The following is an 11610-nucleotide window of genomic DNA, read 5'->3' as shown; positions in this document are numbered from 1 at the left end:
CTACACCCGCCACCACTGCGCCCTCTGCCATCTGACTGCACCCGCCACCACTGCGCCCTCTGCCCTGTGACTACACCCGCCACCACTGCGCCCTCTGCCATCTGACTACACCCGCCACCACTGCGCCCTCTGCCATCTGACTACACCCGTCACCACTGCTCCCTCTGCCATCTGACTACACCCGCCACCACTGCTCCCTCTGCCATCTGACTACACCCGCCACCACTGGCCTCTTCTTCCTTGCTTTGTGTATACTTTTTGTTTTTGTTTGAGAAAGAATCACACTCTACAGTCTGGGCTGGTCTCAAATTCACTACGTAACCCAGGCTGACCTCAAACTAGTGACCCCTCAGCCCCTGCCACTCGAACACTGGGATGACAAGTGTGTACTACAAGGCCAAGCTCTTGTTTATATATATATATATATATTTCTTTTGTTGGTTGTGGGGCTTGAACTCTGGGCTGGGAACTGTAGAGCCTGAGCTCTTCAGCTCAAGGTTTGTGCTTTACCACTTGAGCCACAGCACCACTTCCTGTTTTCTGAGTGGTTAATTGGACATAAGAGTCTCACGGACTTTCCTGCCTGGGCTGCCTTTGAACCAAGATCCTCAGATCTCAGCCTCCTGAGTAGCTGGGATTACAGGTGTGAGCCACCAGTGCCTGGCTTTGTTTGTATTCTTGCCAGCAGGTCACAAGAAGGAATGCAAGGTAAGACTTTTTAAATTCAATAAACATGCCCCTCAGTAGATGAATGGATCAAGAAAATGTGGTATATATGCACAATGGAATTCTATGCCTCCATCAGAAAGAATGACATTGCCCCATTTGTTAGGAAATAGAAAGACTTGGAAAAATATTAAGTAAAGTAAGCCAGGCCTCAACGAAACATAGGTCCCATGGTTTCCCTTATTTGCAATAACTAGTATATGTCTGAGACAAGCAGAATTGCTCAGATAAGTTGATGTTAGGTGAACCCTAAGATAAGGAATCAAATGTTTTTTCTTTCTTGCTATTGTTTCTAACATATTTATAGTTCCTTGTTGCTTTGTATGTCCCTCCTCCACGGTATAACCTGTTTTCACTGTATTTTGATGGTGATATAATTTGTGGAGGGGAAGGTGGACCCAATGAACAATGAGATGTACAAGACATTATGTTGAAAAATGAACTTTACAACTTTGGTGGGGGAGAAGGGGGCCAGTGGCTGGCGGGGGGGGGGGGGGGGGGGGAGGAGGGAGGAGAGATGGGAAGGGATGGGAAGGGGAAACAAAGGAGGAGGCAACAATGCTTGATAAGAAATGCACTCAATACCTTGCCCATGTAATTGTAACCCCTCTCTACAGTATTTTCACAATAAAAAGAAAGACTTTTTAATTCATACCGGGATGTTCTTCAGTGGCAGGCTTGTCTTCAGAATCTTGTGTGACTTTCTCTGAAGGTGTGGATTCCCTTGTCTTTGTATTTGGCTCTGGCTCCAGCTTTGACCTAAAAATAAATAACCGTCATCCAATTTCCTTATAAAATAGGCTTCTTTTCTGACAACACAGGGAGTCATGAGTGAGCCCTGCACTTCAGCTTGTATTCCTTTACTGGGGAGTGCAGCGGCCAACTGGACACAGGTCCAGGGGCGCCCCGTGCAGGGTGCGAGTGCCGCCGCCGGCAGGTACTGAGCCCTCCTCAGAGGAGGACGCCACACTCAACATGCAGGCAATGAAGGCTGTCTGCCCACCTTGCACTAATCCAGGAGTGGACACATACCTATTCTGTAGTGAGTTTTACATTAATGCAAGAAGTTCTGCCATATGTATGTGCACACACATATACACACAAGCACACAGGTGCATGTAATACTTCACAGCATTTGAACTGAAAGTGCAAGTCTTTAGTGGACACTTAGCACACTGCCTTTAGGAGCCCAGGAACTGCACCCGTTTGTTCCCTCTTCCAGTTCCCAGCTGGAGGCTGATCTGCCTGGCTTGCTTGGCAGCAGCACCTTCTGTATGGACAGGCCTGTGCCTCACTGAGTGCAGTCTGCTGTGTGGCCTGGATCCTGGACTGGTGCCTGGCACTCAGTGTCTGTCAGGGTAGGATAAGGGTCTCCCAAGGGCCACGTGTTAAAGGCTTGGGGGGTGGAGCCTTCAAGAGGAGGTGGAGCCTAGTGGAAGGGCCTTAGATCACTTGGAACACTCCCGGGAAGGGGACTGTGACATCCGGTCACATCCTTTTCCTTGTTTCCCTGCTGCAGTGAAAACCGGCCTCCTCCATCATGATATATTGCATCACTAAAGCAACGGGGCCAGAAGCAAGAAGCCATTCCTCCCTTTAAGTCAATCATCTCAGGCATTTTGTCACAGTAATGGAAAGCTGCCTAACCCAGTGACTGACTCTACATCCTCTATTATTTGTTGTTTTAAATTTAGCCATTTACTCAGTCTGAAAGTATTCTGTTCATAACTTTTAAGAGACAATCACTCACAGAGACGTTTAGAGAGTAATCTGCTAGTCAGATGCCCCTTAATCTATATTTAATACATCTCTCCTAAGAAAGGATTCTCGGGCATACCTAGAGTATAACTACCCAAACAAGGAAATACTCATTAGTAGTGAGATTCCATCCTTACCAGAGACCCTTTTCTAGCCCGAACAGTTATCTCAAAACACACCCTTTGTAACAAAAAGGTCCAGATCCGCGTCACACACGGCGTCAAGCTGCTGTCTGGAGCACTTGCTTCACTCTCTCCTTGAGTTTCGTGACCTCAGGGCACAGTGATGTGCCAGCCATTCTGTGGTTGCATTCAGGCTGTGCATGGGGCAGACATTACGAGAGGCCTTCCTGGGCCATCCTGTCAGGTGAGTGCCGTCTCATCTTGCCCATCTGACTAAGGAGGCAGTGGCCGGTGTCCTGGCTGGGAGGTTACCCTGTTCACCTTTGCAAGTAGCAAGTACGTGTGTGTGTGTGTGTGTGTGTGTGTGTGTGCGCGCGCGTGCATGTAGCGTGCACGCTGCAGCATTTGTGACTATGTCGAATGCTTTTTTTTCCCATTTATTCTTATCCAGATAGAGACTTCATGTGACAGGTTACAATCAGCTACTACCATTTAATTTTTACTCTAATTTGGCCAGCATTCACCCCCTCTATACTGGCTGCTGTGTCCTTTCCACCTGGTCTTCTATCTTCTGACCCCTTCTCTTGCTCCTTGGAGTTGCCATTTCTGAAGAAGCCTGGATCTTGGAGCTTTGGGCTACCACTTTTTCCAAGTAAGCAGAAATGCATGCACATGATTTGTAGGGATACCTAACACTGCCATCAGAACAGCAAACTGATTTTTCCATGACCCATAGAAACATAAGATGACTGAGGATCTCCCATTCACACCTCCCTCCTCCCTGCCCCACGTGACAGGAAATGCCCCTCCTCTCTGACCACCTGCTCTCCTGACACACCACCCTGGGAACGCCAGGCCCTACGCTGCACACTGGCTTCAGGTCGGAGTGGCTCAGGGAGGGGAGGGCTTAACTGACTTCTCTTCACAACCGCCATCTGTGTCTAGAATACACCAACGTACCCATTTCCAATTTAAAATGAAGGCTGCAAAGCAGCAGAACAAGACAAAAGTTGGGCATTTTTAAAGTAATAAAACCAGATTCTAATTATAGACAGAATGTCTACTGAAAGCCTTGGGGAAATTACAAATGAGCTACTTGAAGGCAATTTGGGGGGAAAAAGCAATAAAAAAGTCATCAGAAAGGCTTGTTTATGCTCCATGATTTATTTAAATGGATTTTTCTACCTGAAGGCTGAGAGCTTCATAAATGAAATCAACACAATTCCCACCTGCCAACATCTCTTTCCAGGTCTCTTACTTGAAAAACCTCTATTTAAAAATTAAAAATAACAAAAATAAAAAGGATTCCTTTTTTGCTTTGAAACAAAATACATAGGACAACCTCTTTGCCACCCCATACAGATAGTAGCTCTAAGTACTGCAGCTCTAAGTACTGCCCTTATGTTTGTTTTATGACACCCCCCTCCCCCCACCACACCAGAGGCAGGAAGGAGACATTTCTGTACACGACTCTGTGGGGGGTGGACTGAGGAAAAGGTACCCACAGGGGTGGACACTGCCCCCCACAGAGGAGAGGCTGCTCAGCATCTAGACCAAGCCATCTTCAGAGCCACTAGCCACTCACTAACTGGGCATCTACCAAGCAAGTGCTGCTGAAACTGTTGAAGGCTCAGGAGAAGGAAGATCTCTTTCAAACAAAGAGCCATGCACAGGGTGCAGCAGAGTGGCCATCGCTGGGGACAGACTGAGAAACAATGGTCATTGTGGGGACATTCCAGCGTGAATGCCTGCTCCGCTCAGCCGTGGCAATGTGGACGTGAGGAGCACGGCAGCTCCGAGGCTGGGCGACATCGTGAAGGGTTAGTTATTCCCGTAAGACCTCTGTCCAAAGTAACTGGCACAGGTGGGAGGAGATGCTTTACTTCACTGTCTAAACGAGAACAGTTCCCACCTGACACTGTAACTTGTATCGTATAGAAACTTCTGCAAGAACCAGGACCACAAAGGTCCGTTCCTCCTTAACTTGGGACACCTGCTTCCCGGGCCGTCGGGTGTGGGGCCCAGAGGCCAGCTTACCATCTCAACAACAGTTCACACCTCTAGTCCATCCTGCTTCCCAGGACCTGTGTTGGCAGACTCCGGTCACTGCACCTGGGCCCTTCTGCTCCCCCTCCTCCCCACCTGGCCTGCCCTCTCCCTCCTCCCTTCTCCCCCACCTCCCCACCTGGCCTGTCCTCTCCCTCCTCCCCTCCTTCCCACCTGGCCTGCCCTCTCCCTCCTCCCCCTCCTCCCCACCTGGCTTGCCCTCTCCCTCCTCCTCTGGTAGTTTCAACAACTTACACAAATGGAGCTGCTTGAGAAATCTGTCATTACCTTGAGGTTAACCTTTGTTTAGCCTTGATGCTAGGCAGCCGATCCAAATTTGCTGACTCCAATTTCCTTGTATTAGCAATATCCATAAAGAAGTCACAAGGATTACATGAAATAAATTAGCATAGTGCCTGGCACATGTCAGTGCTTTATGGTAGGTAATAATTTCAAGCTACCATTTTATCCTCACAACCACCTTGCAAGATAGATTCTATTCATGTTCCCATGCTACAGGCAAGGAAACTAAGGCACAGGGAAAGTAGGCTTCCTTCAAAGCCTTGTGGCTGACAGAGCCGGAATTCAAACAGCGCAGTCCAAATGCAGCTCGGATCCCCACACACTGCCGCGCCTCTTGGCTGTGCCCTTTCTCTCTCTGAACCAACACAGACCTCGCTAGTTCTGACGCTTCCTGATTAAGATGCTCCCTTTTCCTGAGCACACAGCACACCAACCAGCCTCTACCCTCCCTGAGGGCAGACTTTACCTACTGCTTCTTCCAACTACCCTACTTTATATTAGAATACACTATTTATACGATTCAATAGTGTTATATAACAACATTGTAATGAATGTTATAGCAACTGGCTTATGTAATAACTGTCTGGCTTATGTGATAACTATATGCCAGAAGATAACATGGCTACCTCCTTGCTCACTTCCACGGCCACTTCTCTGGGCTGGCCTTTTTCTAATTCATTGGCAAGTATTTAGAAAAGAGCTCCCATGTCAAGCCTCAGACCACTTACAAGGGCCCACGTGCCAGGTTGAGAACTTGGACTTGGTATGTTCATCCCATCCTAGCTGGAAGAGTGCTGCCCGTGGCTAAATGGTGTGCAAACCATGTGGTCTGAATGTGGTTCAGTGTCGGGTTCTGGAATGCCGGTGTGTGCCAACCACGAGGAGTCTATGTAGCCAGCCCCCAATGAGATCCTCAGTCACTAACGAGCTGCCCTGGTGCGCAACACCCCCACCCCTGAGGGTTGAGGCCCCAGCCTGGCCCCTACTCTCCTCTGGTCTTCGCATAGACCTTCCCCTCTGCTGTCCTGCTTTGGGTTCTTTCAGTGTGAAAAGCCACTGCCAGGAGCAGAGCTGCATGCCCAGTCCTGTAAGTCTTCCTAGTGAATCAATGAACCAGAGAGTTGTGCAATAGGCCCCTGACACAGTTTTAAAAAATCGACCCCAAACATTAGATAATAAAAGAGCCTTGCCAACGAATCCCAAACCTGTCTGGAAATGATGGAGAGCCTGGTGCAGGCGCCACACACACCAGCAGCCAGGCGGATGAGCTGCAGCTCCCGATACCTGCATGCGGCCCCCAGTAAAGAGGGACAGAGGTAGACAGGTGCGGTAGGAATGCACGCCGGCGCCTGGCGCTGCTGCTTCCAGGCCCAGGCACGCAGAGGACGCTCCCAACAACAATGCCTACACAAAAATGTCTGGAGGAAGGTGCAAGCTCTGCTATGTAGCCAGCGACAGAGGAAGCCTCACAGCGGGCACTGGGTCACCAAACCAAGCTCAGCCCTCAGGAAAATCCTTTCAGGGATAGCAAGGGGGGGGTGGGGGGCAAGGCTGAGGCAAAATGCCTGGTAATGCCACAGATAGACAGACAGACAGACAGATCGATCGATAGACAGACAGACAGACAGACAGACAGACAGACAGATAGATAGATGGATCGATCAACAGCATCACTGAGAGACAGGCCAGCCTGGACTCCAGCCCAGCCTACTCATCCAGGCTGGGTGGCTTTGGTGACATACCAAACTTGCCAAGCCTCAGCTGAGCTCGTGTGTGACAGAAGGCCAGTACCTGCCTCATGAGTTAAGAGTACAGCTCCTGGCACACAGCATGTGCTCAGTAAGCACTAGCGAGGGCATTTTGCAAAGAAATCCACGCAGGGTCTGGGCACCAGGCAAGTGCCCCGGGAACCTGAGCCGCCCTCACGGGGGAGCCCTGGAGAGCAGGCACACTTACAGCCTCTTCTTATCCACCACTCGCTTCACTCGGATGGCTCTCTGTTCTGAGTAAAGCTTGCACACTCCTGTGGGAGAAATGCCAGAATAGAGACCATTTTAAAATGGTCATTACATCTAACAAGACGCTAGTCTTCAGCTATAAAGTTAGGTTCTGAGTCGCACAGCCACATTTGACATTTAAGGGAACATGAAATACTTTTTAAGTAGTCTTCAGTGAAGTCCAGCACGGCGGCCCGGTGCTCCTTGGCTTGCTGGGAATGGGTCTCCTTGTGGGCTGCAGGGGAGGACAAGACATAGCGTCGCGGTCACTCGCTCTCAAGGACAGCTCGCTCATCAGCCGCCTTACAGCAGTGGCTTTAGAGCAAGGATTTTAAAAACACAGCAATAAAACAAGTCTTGTGTCACACAAAACTGCACTTTTAAGAGTAAGATTTATTAGGCTTTACCAGCATGAAAGATTAAACCAAAGGAAACTGTAGTCCAATAATTTATGGTTTATTATAGCACTTAGGGAGTGTTCTGTGGTGCAGCCCCTTCTTGAGTGGGGACCCTGGCTGTATTAATGGAATCCATGCCCACACTGACCTTCCAGTAACAAGCTTAAATCAATCTGAACTGCACACTTCCCCTGCCCATGCCTGGAGTGTCCCTGCCCCTCCCTGTGGCCACTCACATCCCAGGCTCCTAAGACACTGAGTCAAGCTCAGTGTCCCTCTAAAGAGCTTTCCATGACACCAGCCTACAGAAGGATGGTTAAAAAACAAAACAAGACAAAGTCTTGTCAGAGCTGGACACCGGGGGCTCACGCCTCTAATCCTAGCTATGCAGGAGGCTGAGATCTGATGATCAAGGTTTGAAGCCAGCTCTGGAAGAAAAGTCTGTGAGATTCTCATCTCCAATTGGCCAGCAAAAAGCCAGAAGTAGAGGGGTGGCTCAAGTGGTAGAGTGCCAGCTTTGCACAGAAAAAGTGAAGGGACAGTGCCCAGGCCCTGAGTTCAACCCCAGCACTGGTACAAAAAATGAACAAAATATGAATTAATAAAAAGATTTGGTCAGGAAGTGAATCTGTGGCTTAAGTGGTAGAGCACTAAATGAGCAAAAGAAGCTCAGGGACAATGCCTAGGTCCTGATCTCAAGCCCAAGGACTGGCACCACATATACAAAAGGCTTGTCAGTCCCAAAGTCTTTCCCTTTTACTTTTGGTAAGAAAGCTACCAAATTTCTTTTTGGTTGGCATTTAGGTGTGAAGTCAGGGCCTTATGCTTGCTAAGCAGGCTTTCTGCTACTTGAGCCATGTCCCCAGAGCATCTGGAGATTTTGACCTCTGTAGTATCCTATAGACTCTATCTGTCCAGGTGTATTAGAGAAACACCAAGGGAGAGTCTGGACATGGGAGGCCGGACTAGGGCATTAATGAGAACTGAATGAAAGGGAGACAGCCTCCTAGTGCTAGGCACTGGCATGCTAAAGAACTTAACTAAATTCTCATAACAACCTTAACAGATCTGATCATTATCTGACATGGATAGGATGCAATATCAAATAGTTATTAAATTAACAGGCTGAATTGACACTATTTACAGGTAAGAAATATTGGCCCACATACTATTCATTTTCTTTTTTCTTTTTGGTCGGTCGTGGGGCTTGAACTCTGGGCTTGGGCGCTGTCCCTGCACTATTCAGCTCAAGGTAAGCGCACTACTGCTTGAGCCACAGCACCATTTCCAGTTTTCTAGTTGTTTATTGGAGATAAGAGTCTCATGGACTTTCCTGCCCGGGCTGGCTTTGAACTGTGATCCTCAGACCTCAGCCTCCTGAGTAGCTAGGATTACAGGCGTGAGCCACTGGCCTGGCTATACTATTCATTTTCTGACTGAGGTCTCTTGGTATATTTCCAGTTCTGTTTGGAGAGGTCCTTTCTATCTCCCTCCTCCCATTTGTTTAACCTGAATGACAATCTATTCATGACTTTGAAGGGAAGATTTAGGGTTTTAAACTCTGGATCTCAACAAGGAGGAAGGAGTGAATTGTGTTTGGACATACACATCTTGTTTAACTCTCCATACTCATGGTGTGTGCTTGCCCCTCTCAGAGCAACTCACCTTCTGTGCGGAGTTGCTGGATTGCTTCCGAGCAGGTCCTCATGAATATCTGCGCATCCTGGTCTATCTGGTCACGCTCTGTGTCTGTCATCCTCCCATAATCAGACATGATATGGCTGAAGAAGAGACAGGAAGGAAATGAAAGGGCAGCCGTGAGGGACCACATAACCGAGGTGGCTCCCTGATCAAGTTCCATGTAAGCTGAGACTTGAAGGAGGAACCGGCCAAACTCACAGAGGGAGAATGGTCTAGAGAGCTGTGTGGGAAGATGTGAAAAGCCAGTTCCCTGGGCTGGAGCTGCAGCCCTGTAAGGTTTGGGGCTCCAACCTGCAGTCACAGGGAATCCTAAGGCTGCTTGCTGGATAGACTGTCAGGAGCAATCCATCCAGGTGTTGTTTGGAGATGGTGTGGGACAGGACTTGGGGGTCTTGACATAACATGTGAGAAAGTGGTTTGGGTGGTTGGTTTTCCATGACAACTAGCCATCTTTACCACTCTCTCACACACAAAAGTCCTTGGAAGCAAATTTATTTTCTCTGATATGAAGTAAAACTATCCTACAATCACCAGGCTGGTGAAAGTGTTTACTTTCAGTAATTCAGGACCCTGGAGGCCCTGGTCCCCACCAGAATTCCAAGATCCTTAAAATGAATTCAGAGACTGGCACGTAGGACCTCTGGGTTCCTCTGTGCCTTTCTCACCCCTCGGCTACAACTAACACATCTGCCACTCACGCCATCTTACCACCTTTCCCCTTGTGCTTGTCTCTTCCTCCTGGCATGTTCTTTCCTCAGACAGCTGTATGCATATGTGGATATCTTACGTCTTTTAGGTGTTTATCCATGGTTACCCCCTCTTCATGAAGGCCCTCATAACCACCTTGTGAAATCATGCCATCCCAGCCTTTCCCTCCCTGAAAGGCAGTAAAACCTGATGCCTTGCTTTGCTTTTTGTCTGTGCCCTGTATGAGGCACAGCACCACCAAGGCAAGGAAGGACTTCTATGCTTTCTCTCTGCTAAACTCAGTGGGCGAGAGTGATGCCTTGCATTTAGCAAGCTGATAAATCAACAGTGAAGTATTTTCTGAATGAACGGAATCCATGAGTAAGCCTGAACTGCAGAATGTGAGTTGACATAGCTACAACTATGTTTTCAGTAATTTCCTCCTGAATGGACTTCCCCTTACCCAACTCCTGACGTCATCCCTCATCTAGGACCTTCTGTAAGAAAATTTAAGGCACAAATGAGCTGAGGACAGATCCCTGCATAGAAGAGAAGGGATGACCTACGCAGCTCCAGCCATCAGATCAGCACCCCTTCCCCCTGTGTGGCCTCCTCCCCACCCCTACTCTGTCCATGCACTGTAAGGGGAGAGCTGGAGGAGAGAAGGAAGGCCACAGCCCCCTGGGGAACAGGTGGCCTTCTTCTTGGTGGAACTTGAAAGGTGAGAGAAGTACTCCTACTAACTAGTATGGTTAACATGATATCTCTATCCAAGGCAGAAACCCCAAAGTGATGCCCGGGGCAGCAGGATCTCCATTCCTCCTCCCCAGCTCTGCCATCAGATGAACGGCTCTTTTTCTGCAGGGAGTGAGTGTGTGGAGCAGAGAACCAGAAGCCTCATGCTGTTCCTGCTTGAGACAGAGGCCGAGCGGGTCAGGGCTCATCAATCAGAAAGCATCGCTTCCAAGTGAGCGTGCATAGCTCCACAGAGCAGACCTATAAATGCTATGTCCAAGGACATTAGATTAAATCTTTCTACCCCATATTTTGATTTAATAGAAACTCAGCTCAGTGAAATTGAAAAGGTCTAAAGGTTAATTTGATAAGATGGATTACTCCATTAGAAGGTGATACTCCTTCAGGACACATTATATATGTGCACTACTCCTCAATTGGGAAGCAGCAGTGTTGTTACTCTTTTAGCAGCAACAACAGAAACCAAGGAAGTTTTTCTCCCAAGTGGTATTATTTTGTTGCTAGGATATTGTGAAAAGGTACATTGATCGGAAATGGAGAAATTAATTTTAATTAAGATCATTCAGAGATCCAGCCAGAGGCTACCCAGGTTTCATGCTGTTCTGCTCTAATAAAATGGCATTACAAAAAAAAAAAGGCAAATGGGTCAATAAAGTCTGAGCTCCACATTCTGGAAAAAATTATAGCCTCCTAATTATATCAAACTAACAAAGGCTCCATAGCTCTGAAGGCGTATTTCTACCATAGTCTTTCACTTCCATGATTATAGCCCGTATAATGACCTGAGGGCAGGCCAAGGCCTGACTAGAACGTTCTCCGCATTTTGCTAAACGGAAAATAAAGAGTTTGTTTGGGAGCAAAAGCAGACCAGAGATCCCTGAGCCCACTACTGTCCCATCACTATCACATCCCAGAGAGCTGCAGCCGTACAGCCAACCCCTGCCACCATGCCACAACCATCAACACTGAGGCTTGAGGGCCAGCAGTCCCACAGGGTCAAGGTCACCCCAAGGAAGGTCTGGGTAACAGCAGAAAGAATCAGTGTGAGAAATAGATGAGACCTGGGTGCTGGTGGCTTATGCCTGTAATCTTGCTACTCAGGAGGCTGAGATCTGA

At 48.3% G+C, this 11610-nt stretch overlaps 1 protein-coding gene across 1 annotated transcript in view; it reads right to left on the bottom strand.

Moving 5' to 3' along the window:
- Positions 1-11610, bottom strand: part of Stx18 (syntaxin 18) — an 85779-nt gene that overhangs the window by 15195 nt on the left and 58974 nt on the right. The window contains exons 3-6 of the mRNA XM_013023965.1: positions 9016-9131; positions 7110-7187; positions 6912-6978; positions 1382-1485 (exon numbers count right to left, since the gene is read on the bottom strand). Coding sequence (XP_012879419.1) covers positions 1382-1485; positions 6912-6978; positions 7110-7187; positions 9016-9131 — 365 coding nt within the window. The remainder of the gene's footprint in view (positions 1-1381; positions 1486-6911; positions 6979-7109; positions 7188-9015; positions 9132-11610) is intronic.

The sequence above is a fragment of the Dipodomys ordii genome, unplaced genomic scaffold (genome assembly GCF_000151885.1).
Source record: "Dipodomys ordii isolate 6190 unplaced genomic scaffold, Dord_2.0 Scaffold71, whole genome shotgun sequence".
NCBI lineage: Eukaryota > Metazoa > Chordata > Mammalia > Rodentia > Heteromyidae > Dipodomys > Dipodomys ordii.
Note: the sequence above shows the minus strand (reverse complement) of the source record. Positions and strands in the feature narration are given on the sequence as shown.